The 19,923-nt window shown below is 52.1% G+C and overlaps 1 protein-coding gene across 5 annotated transcripts in view; it reads left to right on the top strand.

Moving 5' to 3' along the window:
• Nucleotides 1-17,068, top strand: part of GBF1 (golgi brefeldin A resistant guanine nucleotide exchange factor 1) — a 177,968-nt gene extending 160,900 nt beyond the window's left edge. For 3 of the 5 annotated variants that reach the window (XM_084633243.1, XM_084633241.1, XM_084633240.1), the window contains exons 24-40: nucleotides 154-330; nucleotides 851-915; nucleotides 1,019-1,142; nucleotides 1,786-1,857; nucleotides 2,405-2,499; nucleotides 3,199-3,352; nucleotides 4,415-4,637; nucleotides 6,525-6,688; nucleotides 7,174-7,420; nucleotides 7,973-8,172; nucleotides 11,718-11,868; nucleotides 12,630-12,760; nucleotides 13,202-13,303; nucleotides 13,969-14,082; nucleotides 14,307-14,484; nucleotides 14,713-14,829; nucleotides 15,452-17,068. In XM_084633243.1, the coding sequence (XP_084489369.1) occupies nucleotides 154-330; nucleotides 851-915; nucleotides 1,019-1,142; nucleotides 1,786-1,857; nucleotides 2,405-2,499; nucleotides 3,199-3,352; nucleotides 4,415-4,637; nucleotides 6,525-6,688; nucleotides 7,174-7,420; nucleotides 7,973-8,172; nucleotides 11,718-11,868; nucleotides 12,630-12,760; nucleotides 13,202-13,303; nucleotides 13,969-14,082; nucleotides 14,307-14,484; nucleotides 14,713-14,829; nucleotides 15,452-15,735 (2,598 nt within the window). In that variant the 3' untranslated portion in view covers nucleotides 15,736-17,068. The remainder of the gene's footprint in view (nucleotides 1-153; nucleotides 331-850; nucleotides 916-1,018; nucleotides 1,143-1,785; nucleotides 1,858-2,404; nucleotides 2,500-3,198; nucleotides 3,353-4,414; nucleotides 4,638-6,524; nucleotides 6,689-7,173; nucleotides 7,421-7,972; nucleotides 8,173-11,717; nucleotides 11,869-12,629; nucleotides 12,761-13,201; nucleotides 13,304-13,968; nucleotides 14,083-14,306; nucleotides 14,485-14,712; nucleotides 14,830-15,451) is intronic. The other 2 variants (XM_084633244.1, XM_084633242.1) reach the window with 1 other exon arrangement.
• Nucleotides 17,069-19,923: the final 2,855 nt, after the last annotated feature.

Raw genomic sequence — 19,923 nt, 5'->3', positions numbered from 1 at the left:
CCAGATTGAGTGCTAGCTTTGTAGTTTACCCATAGCCTTTCTTATAAATATCGTCTGTCCCGTAGCAGGGTCTGCAATGCACTCTGTCCTGGGCTGTGTTGAAAGGGAAATGTGTCTTGCTGACAGACTGCCACCCACTCTTCTCTCTTGCAGTCTATTGAGAATCTGCCCAGTGTTTTTGGAAGTAATCCCAAGGCCCACATCGCAGCAAAGACTGTGTTTCACTTGGCGCATCGCCATGGCGACATTCTGCGGGAGGGCTGGAAAAACATCATGGAGGCAATGCTGCAGCTTTTCCGAGCAGAGCTGCTGCCCAAGGCCATGGTGGAGGTAATGACAGCCAGCTCCTGGCTAATTCAAGAGAGGGCAAATGGAGAGCCCAGCTTTGCAGAGTCCCAGTTCAAAGGAGAAGAGAGCCTGCTTGGAAAGGCCTGGCTTTAGCAGTGCGTGTATAGAGCAAGACAGCCCTTGAAGGGCTTAGCACAGTAGTGACCTGTGGGCTCCTGCTTCTCAGATTGGCAGATGTTTTTTGTTTGTTTTGTTTTTTGTTCTTAATCTGAATTTGATTAATTCCAACTCTCAGACATCTGCTAAAATAAATGACAAGACATGTCTGTGTGGGGAAATGCAATGGTGTGGGGACTGCAACAATGCATTGTAGAAGGCCCAATTCTGTGGTTTTGCCTGTGGGGTTGCAGGTTTGGTGACAGTGTCTGTATGTGGGGGGCGGGTTATGTGCTGTGTATAGATCAGACAGTGTAGACTTGAATGGAAAATTGATTTGGGGATGTGAAGAAGACAGAGCTGAAAGAGGTGAACACTGGGACATGCACTCTGGTCTGACTTCCAGGTTGAAGACTTTGTGGATCCCAATGGCAAGATCTCTCTGCAGCGGGAAGAGACCCCATCTAACCGGTGAGTGGCATGGAGAGGTGTGGCTCAACAAGTCCCTCATGGGTGCTAGGGAACATGCATGGTTTCTTGTTGTGTGGCTGATGTGTGTGTATTCTGTTTGCAGCGGTGAGTCCACAGTGCTGAGCTTTGTTAGCTGGCTCACCCTCAGCGGTACAGAACAATCTGGCATGAGGGGGCCATCTACAGAGAACCAGGAAGCAAAGCGAATAGCTCTGGAGTGCATAAAGGTAATGCACGGGACTGAAAAGAATCTGGCACAGAGTGTAATGCATTGAGCAGGGGCATTGGGTGGTGTGTATGAGAGGACAGACCTTCACAGATCATGGGAAGTGGGGCTGTAACTCTTAAGTACCCGCTTCCTGTGGATGAGTGTTAACTATTTAGATGGAGCCAGGATCCCAGAGGACTTGGAAACCTCAGGGACCTAACAGACCCTGAAGAATACCTGCATATGCACAGCTGTAGGGAGCTGTAGTGTACTCCATACAGATCTAACACTACTCGCCCATGGGGAGCCACGTTCCATAAGTCCATGAAAATGCAGGTGCTTCCCCATAGGGAGCTGAGATGTTTAGTCTAGTTTAGAGTCCCATAACTAAGCACAAGTTGATGAGAATGGATTTGTAACAAATACAGATTTTCCCTGATGTGGTGACTTGTTCTCTCCCCTAAAATTTGCCCAGTGGAGGCCAGGTTCTTTAGGAGAAATGGCTTCTAGTGATGCGTATTGGTTGGTCGGGGCCTGAGTTCCTAGAAATGGGCTTGAAGCTCCCTCTCCAATCTACTCTGTGCGTGCCGACCTGCATGAACTGTGTTTCTTCAGGTTATGTCCCTGCTCACAGCACTCTCTTTCCCTTCTCTTCTTCGCAGCAATGTGACCCAGAGAAACTGATCACTGAAAGCAAGTTCCTCCAGCTGGAGTCCCTCCAGGAGCTCATGAAGGTGAGAGGCATCGCAGGCAGGTTGTAGGGCTGGAGGATAGTGGTCAGGAGGGTACACTGTACTTACAGCCATGTATCGCATACTGCGGTGGAATATTTCCCTTGCAGGTCTTTTCCAGAAGACTTATCTAGAAGTACTTCAAGAACAGCATTCGGTTCAGCTTTTGGCTCAAGGTTTCTCACTGTCTCTGGCATGGGAAATTAGGTCCAGGGACTTCCTTAAGAGCAGAGCCAGGTGTTAATTTGTTGTATAGCTTCTTAAAGGATCCCTGTGGGGCTCAGGAGAGGCTTGAGAATTCCTGTAGCTGTGCCTAGGAGCCCTAGGGCTGTCCCTCTTGCTTCCCCTTGGCAAACTGCATGCCTGAGTTGAACATTAGTGAGTGCATCAGAAAAAGAACCTGGTGTGTCTGCTCTCCTAAATGGCGGATCCGGTTGCAGAAGCTGTGAAGTGCTGTGTGACTGGGGGAACGCACAAGCTGGTCCCTCTGGGAGGATTTTCACTGCATGCAGAGGTGGTGATGGGTACTGATGATCTTTGGCTCTTTCAGGCTCTGATCTCCGTGACTCCTGATGAGGAGACGTATGATGAGGAGGACTCTGCCTTCTGCTTGGAGATGCTGCTGAGGATCGTGCTGGAGAATAGGTGATTCTTTGAGCTGTGTGCCAATGCCCTTATTCAAACGCAGTCTCCAGAACTGCTCCAGCAGTGACTCACTGATGTGTAGGTCCAGGAGCTCGGTTCCTTATGGGCTTGGTTTGCCAGCTGAAGCACAACAGCTGGGTTTAGCAATTCCACCACAGTACCTGTAAAAAGAGGGCCATCCCCTCTGAATCTCTGCTTACTTCAGTGAGACCTAGAGGACATGGAGACTAAAATGGTGTCTGTCCCAGCTAGGGATGGGGAGGTGGGGGGATAGTGTTGCTGCAGTGCCAAGTCGTATGATCAAGAATTACCCTTCCCCCACATCACCTTGATGGTGGGGTGGGTGGCCTGTTGAAAAGATCTCCTGCTAAATATGGGAGGGCTGGCAGGTGGGGCTGGTGGAGCCCCCATGCGCCTGGCACACCTGAGGAGGGGAAGGGGTTTGCAAATTGAGCAAAGGGGCCAGGAGGTTCCAAGGAAGCTGCTGAAGCAGAGTTTAGAGTGCCCTCCCCCACCTGGTTGCTTGTGAATTATGAAGCAATGAGCTCCCATAGATCTGTTGTTGGTAACTCTCTGCTGGAGCGTCCAGTTGAAACAGTGAGATACCAGGCCTGCAAGGTCTCTGAGAGCGAGCAGCTGCTAAGCCCTGCTGTTCATCTCCCTTCACCCTGCCCTTTCTCCTGTTGCTGTGTTGGCTAGGGACCGTGTGGGCTGTGTCTGGCAGGCAGTGCGAGACCACCTCTATCACCTGTGCGTCCATGCTCTGGAGTTCTGCTTCCTGGTGGAAAGAGCAGTGGTAGGGCTGCTCAGGCTGGCCATTCGGCTCCTGCGCCGGGAGGAGATCAGTGCCCAGGTAAGGGGGTTGGTGGAGGTCGGTGTACTGGGTTTTGTGCCTGCACTCACCAGCGCATGAGGGATCTGTCGCTGCCGTTAGTCATCCTAGCATTGCATCACTTGAGTGCTCTGAGTGCTGGCCTCCTCCCTGTATTTGTGGCAGGACCACTTCCCACCTGTTCACTTGTCTTGGGATTTGGTGCCCTGCTGCAGACTTCAAGGCACTCTGAGAGCTGTTTGAATTGCAAAGAAGGGGAGAGTTACAGCTAAAAGGCAAAAGCCATGGAGCCTGGTCTGATGAGTTCAGAGCAATGAAAATGAGGGAGAAGAATTCCCCTAAGAGGGCCCATATCAAGGGAAAGACCCATCCCCCAAAGGCATCTGAACATGCCACTTGTCATGGAGAAGGAGGTAGGTGGACCTGGTCTGGGAGAGGGGAATCTCACGGCCAAAGGGACAACGTCTGCTTAAAGCCTAGCCAGTTAAAAGTAGTGTCAGACAGATTCAGACTCTGTGGGGCACCTGCATCTGAGAGCACTTCAGAGTCCGTTTGACAAGTGAACAGACTGAACCGCAGACAGATGGTTCTCTCCACCCTTTCAGTTCTAGGGGTTGAAGGTGGTGTGTGGAACAGTGGTGACTAAAACACTTTCACCCAAGTTTGTGTGTTAAGCTTATGTGCCTAAAGGGTAACCGTTACAATCCTCCTGGCTTGTAGCCTCTCTGTACTAACACATTGCCTGGGTGATAGGGAGTTTTATACTCTTTACACACCACATTGAATGGCCTTGTCCCTGCTTGTGCTGCTTTGCTGACATCCTACTACCGCAGATTCCAGCTCACAGAAATTGTCTGCTGCCAGCCACCAGGGACTAAGGGACGTGGCCCAAGTACACTGTATGTGACTACTGCACACCAGCGAGCAAGGAGGCTGGGTTAATCTCACAGCCCTTTGCAGTGCATGCAACTCTGCTGAAGAAGCTACAGCCTTTAGCTCTAACTGGGAGAGGAGGACTTTGGTAAGGGATGGGAGTGGATGTAGCGCTGGCCATGACCACTCACTGCCACCTTCCCTGGCCAGGTTCTCCTCTCACTCCGTATCCTGCTAATGATGAAGCCCACCGTGCTGTCCAGAGTTAGCCACCAGGTTGCCTATGGCCTCCACGAGCTTCTGAAGACCAATGCTGCAAACATTCACGCTGGGGATGACTGGTACACACTCTTCACCCTCCTGGAGTGTATCGGGTCAGGGGTGAAACCGCCCCCAGCCCTTCAGGTTACAGCAAGGGCAGATAACGACACAGGTAAGACAGAGGGCTGCTGCTAGGAAATCTGATGCCTGTTTGCCAGATAAGCAGCTGCTTCCTCAGGCTTTTCAATTAGCTAAGGGGACTGCAGGAAAACAAAGCTGATATTAAACTACATTAGCAAGATTAAAAGCCAGCACCTGCTGTTCACTCCTACTCATGATTTGTCCCTTTCTCTGCTCTGCCATCTCCTCCCAGAGCAGTAGCCAGTGCACCAGAGGGAACAATGGAAGGGAAGCTGAGATTGCACAGCTGCTGAGAGACTCTGCTGGGTTCCAAGGGGGGATCTTGTCCTGGGTCGTACAGATTAATCCTCCTCTTGGGGATGTAATATAAACCGAGCTATTGTCCACATCTTACTTGATGTTCTTACAGGGGGAGACAGCAAGGAAGTGAAGAGACTGGCTCCTCTGTGGCCGTTTTAAGAGCAGTGTGCTGGGAAACTGCAATCAAATGTTTGTGATTCTGAATCCATTTGGGTATAGACAGGGCACCGACCACTCATACAAAAACGTGCTCACCAGTCCCCCACTGTCTCACCCTGATACTTACCGATCGCGTGAGAGCAATCCAGTTGGGCGCATGGGTAAACCCAATCTAAGTCCTCCCTCACTGCACATGGCAAAATGATTGATGATGTGCCATCAAAGCTCATTGCCACAGGCCTACAATAGAGGGCCTCCTTCCTCTCCCCAGATATTACTTACGAGGTCCTGGGGCATTATACCTGCTGGTTTGGCAAGTCCTGCTGGTGGGCCTTTCATCTTGGCTTCTCTAGGGGCCAGCCCAGGGTTGTTCTCTACACTCTCTTCTAGCACTGCTATCTGTTGGTGGCACAAGCATGTGACAAGACCCAGTGGCAATGTAACAGACCACAAGCTCTTCTGCCATGAGTCTTGTACCAAGAAATGCATTCGGACATTCACATCCGAGCTCTACCTCCCTCCCTGCTGGCTAGATTGTAGCAAATGTGGGATGTTGGAGAACACCCAGCGATTGCCCATGAATAAGTGATCCCATTGGCTTCAGTGCTGCCCCCAGCAAGGATTGCTTATCTGGGAATGTGTGATATCAAACTGAATGGTAGGTGTAGGGAAGGCAGCCCCTATGACACAGCATGCTAAAGTACGCTGCTGGCTATTGGGGAGCATGAGATTAGTGCAGGGGTGGGGCTGGGCGAATGACCCCGAGGCCCTGTCTAGCGCATGAAATTCTCAAACACATTGGCTGTGCTGCTCTGTCCCAACATAGCAACTGCAGTAATTCTCCTCAAACTCCCCTTTTCCATGTGATTTTTCTGATCTGCCCCCCTGGAGTAGAGCGCTGCTGAGGAGCCTGGAATGAAAGCGCCTCCATGCATACAGATGGGGCTCAGCAGTTAAGGCCACATTTTTGGTTGGATCTGCATGTACCCCCTGTTGAGTATGGCTATGCAGCAGGCAGTGTGGGTGCAGAGGGCACATGCACAAATGGGGGCGGGGTGCAAAAGATTTTTGCAAATGCAATTTTGGAGGCCAGTTTTGGGAACCCATGGCTGGGCTCCATCATTATCTTGTCCAGGCTTCAGCATTGGATTCTCTCCCCTTCTAGGTCCCCAGCCATGTTAGCCAGCTGGAGTATGGAGAATCCTGTGGGAATTCCCAGCGTAAATCACATTTATCATAAAGCCTGCTATAGGGGAGAAACTATTACAAAGATCTGGTCTCTCTCTCTTTTCCCTGAGGGTGCTGCTCTGATGGCTGCTTTCATGGGGGAAAAGCAAGAGGAAATGAGGCCTGGCCAGGTTCTCCTCTAACTGGGAACTCATGGGCTGGAGCAGCCTCTTTTGGCTTATATCCCCTGGAGCTCTGGCTCTGGCTCACTTATATGCATTTCTTTTTGAAGGTGCTCAGTCCGACAGTGAGATCTCCTTGTCCTACCACCCGAGTGATGTCAGCCTGGACCGTGGCTACACCTCTGATTCTGAGGTATATGCTGATCACAGCAAGCAAGGCAAGATGCATCGCTCCGTGACTGACGTGGATGTGGTGAACAGCGGCTGGCTGGTGGTGAGTAAGGCGAGGGCTGCCTGGGGCAAAGGCTCAATCCCTTGTAGCAGCAGAGTGTACCAAAGTGAGACAGCTGTTAGCACCACAGCTGGACATGTATCCACTGGAGTTGGGGTGCAGCTGTCAATGAGCTCCCTGCCCTGCAGATCCCATCCTCCTCAATGTGCATCTGGCTTGCCCTTGCCCTGTAGCGAGTGGGTGCCATTCTCTGACAGCTCTGGGTGCAGTGTGGGGTGGGGTCCGAAGGGAGTGGGACTGGAGAACAGAGCAAGGGGGGTGAGGGGATGAGAAGCACAGGTGGAGAAGAGGTGAACGGGAGCAGACAAGTGTAGAAAGGAGGGGAGATGGGTCCAGCCAGCAGCAGTACCTCCTGTTGGTGATAGAGAAAACACCTGCCCTGGGGATGGGCTGACACGTCTGTGCTGTGCTGTGCTGTGTACGCGGGGCTGCATCCTCTCACACTGTGCTATTGCTCTGCATTGCAGGTTGGCAAGGACGACATTGACAGCCCCAAACCCACAGCTGGGCTCAGCAGGCAGGGTCCATCTCCTCTCGTGAACCAGTATAGCCTGACTGTGGGTCTGGACCTGGGCCCACACGACACTAAATCTCTCATGAAGTGCGTGGAGTCCCTGTCCTTCATTGTGCGAGATGCTGCTCATGTCACTCCAGAGAACTTCGAGCTCTGCGTCAAAACCATCCGCATCTTTGTAGAGGCGAGTTTGAATGGAGGTAAGGTGGGGCTTGGTTAGGGTGCGTCAGGCAACAGCACACAGAGGAGCAAGGGACAAGCAGAGTGCACCCCCGAAGGAGGAGAGCCAATTGGCTGTGGGATTTTCTGGGCGGGGCGGGGGCAGGGGGAGGCCTTGTCACTTTGGTCTTTTAAAGCTTGACTGGCTGCAGCAGGCAGATCACCCAGTGGGGACTGGTCTGGCCATGGGCGCTGGAGTAGTGAGCTAGTGCTGACCTCATTCTATAGCTCCTTCCTGTCCCTCATACTTGCCAGTGAGGGGGACTGTGTGACTGCGAGGTGGAGAAAGAGGAGCACCATCAGCCGGAGAAATGGCATCCGGGTGGTGCTGCTGCTCCGGGGCTTGGTCCCAACAGGCTCTGAGGATCCACAGACCTCTGGGGACACTCGGCACCTCATGAGGTTGGGCCCTTTACTTCAGAAGGTTGTTAATATGTAGATTGAGAAGGGCTTGCGGGCCAGTCTGCATTGGGATCCCAGTGTGTGTGATGGAGTATGTCCATGGGTATGTTATGGCTCCTGGTGCTCCCTAGGGTACAAGTCCCAGGAGAAGCGAGTGAAGAGCCATAAGTATGATGGTAAATCCAACCGATTCAAGAAGAAGCCAAAAGAGAACTCGCTGAGGCGCTCACGGGCCTCAAGCCAGCACCAGAGCCACTCCCACAGCGACGAGGAGGATGACGAGAGTGTCCCGGCCAGCTACCACACTGTGTCTTTACAGGTTAGTCAGGACGTAAGTATAGCCAGGATTTCCTCCTCTCCTTTCCCATCTGGGGGCCCCGCTGCCCACCCTTGGTGGGAACTTCCCCAAGAGGGGTGGGGCTCATCTCTATCACTGCTCAGTTAGGGGTCAGGCATGTGTCTGGTCCTAGTGTTAAGGGGAGTGTGGGAGGTGTCTGTGTGATGAGGGAAGACACAGGCAGATGTGGGGGGTGAGGTTTAATAAAGAGGGGTGAAGGCTGTGTCTGGAGCTGTGGGGGTCACTGAGGAGGGTGACTGGGATGGGGCGGATTTTGTGATGAGATAGTGAGGGGCATGAGAAGGATTAGAGGGTGTCTGTGATAGAGGAACGAAGGATGTGTGAGCCCTGGGGTGTGTCCGAGGTGGAGTTAGGGCACTTCTATGGAGGGGAATGAAGGATGTATTTGGAATTTAGGGGTCTTTGAAGGGTGGGGGAATCGCCTCTGTCTGGAAACAGTTCTCAATCTGGACCTTGATTACGGGCCATGTGCAGCGCCATGCTGGGTGTTGTCCTGTGGGAAGAGTCATGCTGTAGATCTAGAGTTCAGTAACTGAATCATTAGTCCCTGAGCAATAGCCTTGTTACAGGCTTTACGCTGAGAAGATCAGACTGTACCTGGTCAGCATGACTGCAGTTGTCTCCCTCTCTCCAGAGGCAAAGCTCCGTCCCCACACACCTAGAAAGGACTCCATTCTTTCCCATGTGACCCACTAGTCCTTCCCCTGATCCTCCCTCCTCCCAGAGGATTACTTCTTCCTCCTGTCCCTTAAAGACAGGTTCATCTCTGCCAGTGTGTCTGTCCCCGGCTCTCGCATGACCCAGACATGCTCTGTGTATGGTGGGAGGCGTAGAGGGAGGTGACCCCCCCCCAACCCCTTGTCCCCGGACTGTGCACTGGTGTGGGCGAAGCTGGGTGAGGAGTGAAAGTCTTTAGCCCTGGTTTAGGGGAAGGCAGGGCATGGCATTGCTTTGGGCACTAGAGTCCTGCAAGTTGCCAATTAGGGAGCGGGAGGTCAGGTCCTGCCCCACCCTTAGTTCCCTACAGGAGGTGGGCTCCCATAGGGACCTCTCAACTTCACAGAATTAGTGTGGAATGTCAGTTCTGCAGGAGAGAGATGCTTCTTGCAGCTTGTGCCCTTGGGGCAGGGAGTCAGTGTTTTGTTTACAAACAGAGGCAGGGTGATTAAGATAAGAAAGGGTTCTGTGATTAAATTAAGGATCTGGAAGTCCAGTTAGATGAACCTGTAAAACAGGAATCCCTCTGGGGGTAAGGGGGTGTTGAAGAGAGAAAGCAGGGGACTTAGAAGAAATATAGCCAAGCCCTCTGAGCCAAGTTTACATTCAGGAAAGATCAGAGGGGTAGCTGTGTTAGTCTGTATCCAGAAGTCTGGTGGCAACTTAAAGAATAACAGATTTATTTGAGCATAAGCTTTTGTGGGTAAAAAAAGAAGTGGGTTTTTTATCCATGAAAGCTTATGCCCAAATAAATCTGTTAGTCTTTAAGGTGCCACCAGACTCCTCCTCCTTTTTATTCAGAAAAAAGGGAGATGTGAGGGGGGTACGTGAAAAGGAACCAAAACCCAAGGAAGGGATAGCAGATATAGAGAAGTTCCCACTCTATCTGTACTTATGTGGCCCCATCATCACAGTATGACTGCCTCACATCACAACCCCACGGTGAGGTAGAGCAGTGCTGTTATCCCCATTGTACAGATGGGGCACTGAGGGACACGCTAGGGTGACCAGATGTCCCGATTTTTATAGGGACTGTCCCAATATTTGGGGCTTTGTCTTGTATAGGTGCCTATTACCCTCCACCCCTTGTCCCAATTTTTCACACTTGCTGTCTAGTCACCCTAGGACACAGACAAAAGGCGAGATTTTCAAAGGCACCTCGTGGGAAAATAGTCCCTGAGCCAATACATATATGATGTGTAACTCTGGATAAAATGGCTCAGATAGTTAAGTATGACGTGTATAGTTATTAACCACACACGTAATCATATGTTCACTGTGATGTTAATATCTCTGAGTGTAGGCACTGATGGCAATAGTTTTGCTTGATTAATGTCTAGGAGATTTGACCCCTCCAACTTTCTTTCAAGAGGAAGAGCTGCCAAGAGCCCTGGTGCTGTTTATTTTCCTTTCCTGCCTGCAGTGACCCTGAGATACCGCAGAAGTCTCCATTTTTTCTCAACTTTAAAATGTAGAATTTTCTTGGTGTTTGGTTTTAAATATTCTCCTGTGAAAATTGCAACTCAAGCACTGTAGTGTTGTGTTTTAAGACCCTTCTGGAAAGTAGCCTCTAAACAGAAGGCAGTGTTGCCAGCTCTCATGATTTTGTCATTAATCTGTCATGAGTCTCATGATGATTATTATTTTCCTTAAAGCCCCAGCTCCTGGAGTCAAGTGGCTATGTGATGATTTCATCCTTCATTCTTAAAGAGAAATGAAATTTCTAGCCCTTGTGGCTGTGGAGAAAGCTTCAAAATGTGACCCCAATGCATTGTAAAGGCTCAAAAAGCAGAATGTAAATAAAAAGAATGCCAAATGTATCATTTTTACATACTCTCATTATTTTTAAAGCCAATCTCATGATTTTGGGTGAATCTGATTCATGATGTTTAAACATTTTGGGGTTGGCAATACTATGAAAGTGACTTGATAGTGTCAGGTTTCAGAGTAACAGCCGTGTTAGTCTGTATTCGCAAAAAGAAAAGGAGTTTGTAGCTCACGAAAGCTCGTGCTCAAATAAATTGGTTAGTCTCTAAGGTGCCACAAGTACTCCTTTTCTTTTTGATAGTGTCAGTTTCACTCCTGTTTAAAGTCAGTTTCTAGTCTGTTATTTGTAGTGGGGTAACAGCCTTAGAGCCCCAGGCAGGTGCAGTATAAACTCATGGGGCCTTGCCCTAGTAGGATGTTTCCAAAAGTTAAATGATCTATTCTAAGCTTCATGAACTGCAAAAAAGTGATAGAAAGTAATCTAGATTTTTCTACAATTGTTTCAATTGTATTCAAAGAATTAGTAACAAAGTAAGTATACACATTAAAATTTTAAACCAAACCAGTGTCCCTTAAGTGAATTGACACAAGATGTCGGAACATGCTAGTATTAGAGGATCTAATATTTATTTAATTTTCTTTCTTTATATAGGAATTAGAAATTGTTATCTGACAGGAGCACTGTATCTAAGATCGGGGGTAGCCATGTTAGTCTGTATCCACAAAAACAGCAAGGAGTCTGGTGGCACCTTAAAGACTAACAGATTTATTTGGGCATAAGCTTCCGTGGGTAAAAAACAATGCATCTGAAGAAGTGGGCTTTTACCCACAAAAGCTTATGCCCAAATAAATCTGTTAGTCTTTAAGGTGCCACCAGACTCCTTGTTGTTTTTGTATCTAAGATGTTATCTGGGGAAAAAACCCTGAGTTTTCAGGTGCCCAAGTAGCCTCTGGAATCTGGTTAAAGTTGCCCTCCCTCCCAGTATGAAATGGCATCCCTGGTGCGTTGCTTACTTGGATGCTTTTAATTGCAGTTGCTGGATCTCATGCACACCCTCCACACACGAGCTGCCACCATCTACAGCTCTTGGGCAGAGGAGCAGCACCACCTGGAGGCCGCAGGGAAGAAAATAGAAGCAGACTCTCAAACACTGTGGTCCAACTGCTGGTGCCCGTTGCTGCAGGGTAAAGCCCCCCCTCCCCTCCCACCACTGCTTTCCTATGCTGATGGGGAGGAGATTTCCAGTGTCTGGGTGGGGGCTGGTACACAGGGCCGAGCCCTGCAGATGGGGGAAGGAGGAGAGTTCAGCTAGTGGCTCCTCCTGTTCTCTCCAGCTGGAAAAGGACACTGGACAGCAGTTGTATGACAAGTGATGTCTGAGCCCAGCTTGAGAAGAAATCAGTGCGTTTGCTTCTGTTCCTTGGCTGTTTTGACATGGCTGTTGCTACCAATACCCTTCCACTGGCTAACATCCTGTTTCACCCAGGCCAGGGGCCTGGCAACTGAGATGAGCTTGCATGGCAGCATGGTAAAGGGCCGCAGTGACTAAGTGACCAGCAGCACTGCTGTTCTGAACGGTCAGGGCTGAGCGTCGTCCAACACCATGGGGCTGGAGGGAGATGTGACTTAGTGCTCAGAGCAGGGCTGTGAGCCAAGTCCGACATGGCATCTCTGCCACTGGCTCACTTTGGACTTGTCGTTTTACCACTCTAGGCCTCAGGTTTCCCATCTGTGACCTCGGTGCAGTATAGCCTCTCTCCTGGGGGTGAAGGAGGGTCAGCATATACCCTTCCCTAGCACTTCTCACCCAAGGCTCCAGATTGCATGGCAGTGTTGCTCTGCATTAGAATGAGCTTTTACACTCACCCACAGGGTGGCAGCGGGGGCCATGACACTGCCCTATGTTTGATGCGGAAATGAGAGTCTGGCTCTCACCCATGTGCAGGTATTGCCTGGCTGTGCTGTGATGCCCGGCGTCAGGTGCGGATGCAGGCACTCACCTACCTGCAGCGGGCTCTCCTCGTGCATGACCTGCAGGCGCTGGATGCTTTGGAGTGGGAGTCCTGCTTCAATAAGGTAACCTTCCAGCTGAGCTGTGCACTTGAGCAGGGGAGCGCTGCCTCTGGGAACTGTAGCTGGAGTTGGCTGGCTTCCCATTGGCTTTAGCAGCACTGTATGGGGGAGTCAAGCAGCAAGCAGTCCAGGGGCTGAGGGCACTGGCTTCCCATGCCCTGTGGCTAGCATGGGAGTGCAGCTGTTCCAGGCAGCTGCCCACTCACAGTGAGGGATTGGGCTTTCCCCACTACCAGTCCCTCTGAAAACCCCTTTGCCCAGACTCCCAGCTGAACCTCTTTGAGGTGTGAAAGCAGCCCTTTCCTTCTCATTTCCTGAGCTGCCTCTGCGCTTGCTGGCCTGGAAGTGAGTCCCCAGAATGCCATGAGCCAGCCAGGTTAGTAACCACCTCTGCTGCAGTGACTATTCCTGACCTACGACATGTTCATGTCATTGATCCACTAGGTGCTGTTCCCTCTGCTGACCAAACTGCTGGAGAACGTGAGCCCAGCTGACGTTGGTGGGATGGAGGAGACCAGAATGAGAGCCTCAACGCTGCTCTCCAAGGCAAGGATGCTCCACAGCACCCGAGAGTGCCTTGTTCCGCTTGTGCGTGCGGAGCTCTGTGGGCAGTCTGCTTGGCGACTCTCTGCTTGGGGTCTAGCTAAAAAGTTGTGCTTGGATTTTGACCAACTCTGCTGCTCTGGGGGGTGGGCTTGAAGGTTGACTGCCAGTGTGTGATCTGGCCTGGCATTAGCCCTGAGCAATGGGCACCTCCTCCAGCTGCACATGCTGTGCGATATCTGCTTTCCAAGGGGGTGTCCTGCTGCCAGACTGCAGCATGTTCCCCTCATCCCAGCAGTTGGCAGAGGATGGAGACAGACACCATCACACTGCGCTCCTCCTCCAGAGCGATCAGTGATAACGCCTTGATCAGCATTTGGCCCATAGCCCAGGGGAAGTGGATGCCAAAGGCATGGAAGTGGGGGGGTCGGAGCTGAGCAGCAGCATGTGCTGGAGATCTAAAGGAGGGGAGATCAGGTCCTGGGCACTGCCTCTGGAGCCCTCAGAGCCCTGTGCCTGGAATCCTGCCTATCCCTCTCCTGAACCTGCCAGAAAAAGCGAGGGCTCCAGGAGGGAGGGTTTGGCCACAGAGCTGAGGGTCGCAGCCCTGTGGCTTGGTGCTGCCTCTTAACTCGTGTCCCTTACTGTGGTGGTGTCTGCTACTCTAGGTGTTCCTGCAGCATCTGTCCCCACTGCTCTCCTTGACAACATTTGCTGCTCTGTGGCTGACGATCCTGGACTTCATGGACAAGTACATGCATGCAGGCTCCAGTGACTTACTGGTATGGCACTGAGTGGGTGCTACAATGGTTCGCTGGTTCTCTGGGCCTCATGGTTCCTTCTCTTCCCACTCTTACACCCGGCTCGCTCCCCTACCCTGCTGTGAAACCCTCCTGGTCCCATGTCCCCCTGTGGTCTCGTAGTCCAAGACCCTCCGTCAGCTGTTCTGTGCCTCGCTCTGTCCCTGAGTTGCCCCAGCTCTGTTCTAAGGAGTGTCTCGTTGCAGCCAGAGGCCATCCCAGAATCTCTGAAGAACATGCTGCTTGTGATGGACACGGCTGGAATATTCCACAGTGCGGATTCACGCACAGGGTACTCGGACCTCTGGGAGATCACCTGGGAGCGGATAGATTGCTTCCTGCCCAGACTGCGCGATGAGCTCTTCAAACAGACAGTCATCCAGGGTATGCAGGGCTGGGGAATTGCCACCACGGCCCTGCCCTTGTAGGCCAGACCTTTGCTTCCCAGTGGGCGGGGGGAGCCTTGCTCCAGTTCCAGGATGTTGGTGAGCTCATAGGCCTGGGGTGGTGGGGCTTGTGAGTAGGGCACTGTGGTGAGAGGATGGATGGTGGGGTCGGGGGGAGTATGGCTCTAGGGGGGCTGCAGGCTCACTGCTTATTTTATGTATCTAGAACCTGTCCCCAGCGTGCCAACAGAGCCACATCCTCAGAAACCAGTGGCACCTGCCCCGCCTGCTTCTGCTGCCCACCCATTGCCCTCAGAGAAGCCCTCTGAGCTGGGTGCCAGTGGTGAGTCTCCTGTGGGCTCAAGCACTCATCCCTCCCCAGCAGCATTATTCAGCTGGGCTTGGGTTCAGTGGAGCCACTTTCAGCCTCAATCAGATGGGTCTGCAGGGGCTGGGTCTCCTGAGCAGGCTCTGAGCTATGGAGTGGGCTTCAGTTTTCAAGTGGACAAGCCTAGGCCTCCATCCCTCTGTGGTTGGGGGAGTGCTCGCGATCTGCCCTGGCTTGTGTCTTTGCTCAGGGTGCCTGGCTGGGAGTTGGGAGGCTGGCCCCGGGGGAAGGCCCCGTGATCCCCACTCAGCTCGGGGGGAGGCTGGCCTCGGGCAGGCCCCACAATTCCTGCTTGGCTCAGGGGAAGGTGACCTGGGGGAGGCCCCGCAATCTCGGCTCAGGTGGAGGTTGGCCTGTGGGCAGCCCCGCAATCCCCTCTCGGGGGAGGGTGGTGTGAGGAAGGCCCTGTGATCCCCGTTGGGCTTGGCACAGAGGCTGGCCTAGGGGAAGGCCCCGCGATCCCCGCTTGGCTTAGGGGGAGGCCAGCCCGGGGGCAGGCCCCGCAATCCCTGGTCATCTCGGGGTTACACAGGAGAGGGTTTAACACAAAGGATTGTTCTTTCCATTCCTCCCACAGACTCTGAGAGAGCCCCAGGCCCTGGCCCAGCCATCAGAGGTGCCTCTGGCTCCCCTCTCTCTGCGATGGCATCAGTGAAGATGAGCCCTGTCACAGATGTACCTCCTCATATGGCACAGTCACCACTGATCCTGCAGCCTCTCGCCTCCCCCCTGCAGGTCGGGGTGCCGCCTATGACTCTGCCAATCATTCTCAACCCTGCTCTGATTGAGGCCACTTCCCCTGTTCCCCTCCTGGCCACTGCACGGCCCACCGATCCCATGACAACCTCTGAAGTCAACTAGAGAGAGGGGGCTCGAGGACGGCTTGCTGAGGAAGTGCTGCAGGTGGAGGATACCAGCCAGATCCTCCCTGGTAGTTGCCACGTTTGCTGTGGAGGATGGTAGCTTGAGCAGAAGGGCAGCAGGGTGCTTGGCAGGGCAGCTGCTAAAATCCCCCTGGAGCGTGTTGGCCTTTGCTCCCTTCTCATGGCTACTGCTCAGGAGTCACTGGCTCCCTTCCTTGGAGGGGGAGCTCAGTGCCACTAATCACCACTGACCGCCTCCTTGCCTTTGCAATCTCAAGGGCCAGGCCACCACCTTTACCCAGCAGGCTGTGAGCAAGCCACTGAAGCCTGTGAGCAAGCAGGTGAATAGGGAAGCTCTGTGCTGTGGGAGCAGAGAGGCCTGGGTTCCTGGGACCTCTCTAATGATTCAGGCCAGCTGGTTCATCCACTGTCCTTGGCACTAGTTCTTGGTGCAGGCCCTGAGCATCCACACGCGGCAGGTGTTTGGCTTTCATTCCTCTCCCCAGAAACATACAGCCCCCCTCAGCATGGCTCTGAGCTTGCTGGCCATGGTGTGCAGGCTGTGCTCTCCTGGCTCCGGACTGCAGCATATCACCATGCTCCCTCCAGCCCAATGGCTAAAGGGCGCAGGTGGGCACCCCTGGCAAGACCAGCTCTACCCCCTCCCTCTGGGTCTGAGTGACACGGCTGAGGCCTTTCTGGGAGGAGGGAGAATCCAACCAGTGTTAGCTGTTGGGCAGACTTAGATGGAAGCCAGCAGCTGAAAGCAGCCCCAGCAATGCCTCTCCCACAGCAGCTCTTGGGAGCAACTCCCCATGAAATGAACAACAGCATCCTCCTGCCTAGACACTACACTGGCCCCTTCCTGTTTCCAGCTGCAGGTGCTCTCTTCTCCAGCCATTGGGCCTGAATGCTCCTTAGCTTGAGAGAGGAGCTGGCTGCTTGTCAAGTCCCACCATGGGAGTTGGGGTGCTCAGCTTCCCTCCTTCCCTGCCTCCAAAGCTCCAGCAGCTCAGCAAAGCCCTGGCAGTGTTGCACTTTGCTTTTCCCCTGTGCTGTGGATGCCAATGCCTTCTCTGCCATCCCTTCCGGAAGCGGAGCCAGCCAGCTGGCATGTACCATATCTCAGTTCTTCCTGTTTTCTGAAATAGTTTTATAAATTCTCTGGGCTGATTGCAGAAATCCCATTGGAAACGGGGAGTGACTCAGAGCTGGCATGTTCTGTACTCAGAGGAAACCCAGAGCCACAGAGGATAGACAATGTACATAAGGAATAAATGGCTGGGAATCCAATGGACTTTTTACAGTGTAATAAATGTCCTGTAAATGAACACTCTGGCTTGGTGGCTCCTTCCTTTTCTCTCGAGTCAGTGGCATTGATATCTGGGCTTTGAGAAGAGCAAGGGTGTCGCCCCCTGTGCTAGGCTTGCCGGGCCCAGCATGTAGCAGGATATGTCCCCGTGCAGTGAGACACCCCCAATGAGAAGGGAGCCTTTCAAAGAATGCTGCCAAGTTGGCTTGCAGCAGAGAGGCCGCAGGGCAGAATGGCAGCAAAGAGTTAAGAAGAAATGGCTCGGAACTGAGCAGGGTGGGGCTGTCAGAGCTCTTATGGACACGGAAATGCTTTAGTTCTGCCATAAAGCTCCTCCTGGCCTCTTGCTAGTGTGCAGCTTCTTCACAGTCTGTGCTGAGGTGGTGAACTGGTGCCAGTGATACCAGCCCTGCGATGTCTCCACACAAAGCCTGGCTGCTCTGATTGCAGCCATCCCCTTCCCCAGCCCAGCACTGCTCAGAGGGAGGTCCTGGCTTCATGTCCCCCTGCTTGGAGTCTGCTGGGGCATAAGAGAGTGTGGCTTCCTGCAGGGTCCTAGAGTTTCCATGTCTCCAGAAGGACATACATGTTTCCCTGTAGTTTCTGCCCCTCTATGGATCTTCTCCTAAGTGCTGCAGTGTGCTGAGAGCTGTGCAGGACACAGCCCCAGATCCTACCCCAAGGCTCTTGGAACCTAGAAGATGGACATAGGTTAGGTCAGAGCACCTGCCGAAGAGAGTGCTTGAAACAGTGTGCTGGGTTGACTTTAATTGGAGGGCGAAAGGCCTAAATGCCTAGTCATGGGGGACATTGCCTTGGTAGCCCTTGTGAGCCTTCTGGAATGGTACCCAGAAGGGAGCCTTGTGCACTGGGATTGGAAGGGCCAATTACCAAATGCTGCTGCTTTTATGGCTGGCCTAAAAATCCATCCTTCCCTTTCCCATCCTTCCTACTACAACCCTGGGCCATTCCTTGGTCACCTTCGCTGTTGCCACCTCGTCCTCTCCCCTCCAGTGCTGCCACAATCATCTTTCTTTCCCATCACTGACTTGTCAGACCCTTATTTGCATCCCTCCACGACGCCCCAACACCTTCCATATCGAGTTCCAGCTTCTGGTCTCCTGCCTGCCCCTCTGTTCTCATGTCCTTTCCCCAAACTCCTCTTTATAACCTTCTGTCCAATGTAGATGGCTTGCAAGTTTACTATCTTACAGCATCTTGGCATCACTCTTTCTACCTTGTGTCCCTGCTGTGTTCGTTTCACGATGTGAATGCTAGCCAGACAGTGGCATCGCTACATTTTCCCAGCTACTTCATAACTATTTTGTTATGCCTGGCTGTGCTAAGTGTCTCTGAAGAGAAAGCAAGCAGCACTGCTGGGGCAGCCTGTCTCTGCTGGGAATAACAGTGAAGGCAGGGAACTGTTCAGCCTGGAGATCCCCTGGTCAGAAGGGTGAGGGATGTCTCTCCATGCAAGAGAGGTGACAGCCAGGGGAGCTAAGCATCGGTGCCCTTGCTGGACCAGAGAGGGGAAATACAGGTGCAGTTGCCCTGAACTGTGACAGCACATACATACTGTAGTGACATACAGACTAGTGCTATCTACTGCCTTTGAGGAGAGGGTGAGTACAGCAATAGGAGCAAATTGTCAGCCTATATTTTCAGCTAGGATTGGGCTTTTATTTTTCTTCTTTGCATATGCTTGACAAAGTGCTGCTAAAAAGGACACTAAAAATCACACTTGGAATTTTTTTTACCTACTGTTGTTCCATGTAACAATTAAGATGCGTGTAATGGAAGCAACATAAAAAAAAAAAAGTTTGTTTTATCTGTAGATTGAGAGCACATCAGGTAGTCAGTGTTACTGCTTCACCTGTCTGCATGGGCCTTTTGAACTGCACCAGGAGCAATGAACCCCTCTTCAAAAGCTCAAATATGGTTGTCAAAGCACACACCTGGCCTGCGAACTCGGGCAATTGTAGAACCTGAACCTGGTTGGTCGCTTTTAAATGAAATCCACCTAAAAAGAAATGGAAGTATCCCTTTAACTCCAGTGGTGTTTGGTCATTGAATTTAGCCAATCCAATAGAAGGAGAAAAATTAATACCCAAATGCTAGATGTTACAGAACCAGAGGTGAGCGCTCCTGGATCCATGAGTGGGGCCAAATTTTCAGATGTGGTTGGTAGCTCCCACTGGTAAGCCCCCTGGAACATCTGGCCCCAATCTCTTTCAGACTGCCTGTGCATGCAAACGAAAGCTTTAGCAATCCCAAAGCAGCCTTGTTCCGTTTACACTGTTCTTCCCATTGTTTGTAAACAACGTAATCCCTAACAAAGGATGCTGCGTCCATCAGCAGCTGCGTCATTAGCCCTGGAGCCCTAACACACTGGCGTGTATTGTTCTTGCTAGAGGCGATAACAATGCGCTATTTGTCTGTGCAGTCGTGCCTGCTGCCAGCAGAGGGGGCTTCCGAGCTATGGTCCATTGTTGGAGACAAACTGCGGCCGGAGCTTTAGCCCAGGGCTCCCATAGTATCTCACCCACCTTATCTTTCACCTACTGTCTTCTATTGGACCAGCTTCTGTTGGAGAGGGAGAAGCTTTCAAGCCCCACACCTCCTCTCTCTCTTATCCTGGGGGGGACCGACCTAGGTGCCCCTCCCCTGCATGTAGTATGGGAAAGATGTTTTAAGAGTACAGCACACTTAGTGCAAAACTCCTTGTGGTTAGTGGTTGACTGCAGAAGATGTTTGGAAAGCCTGGGATCGCAGCTGTGATAGCTAAGGCTGAATTTGCTGTTTGGAACCATACAACCCACAAACTTCAATTAAAGGGCCCGTGGTTATGTTCAGCTGCAGAAGACCTAGAGAGAC

The sequence above is a fragment of the Lepidochelys olivacea genome (genome assembly GCF_965140295.1).
Source record: "Lepidochelys olivacea isolate rLepOli2 genome assembly, chromosome: 7".
Lineage (NCBI taxonomy): Eukaryota > Metazoa > Chordata > Testudines > Cheloniidae > Lepidochelys > Lepidochelys olivacea.
Note: the sequence above shows the minus strand (reverse complement) of the source record. Positions and strands in the feature narration are given on the sequence as shown.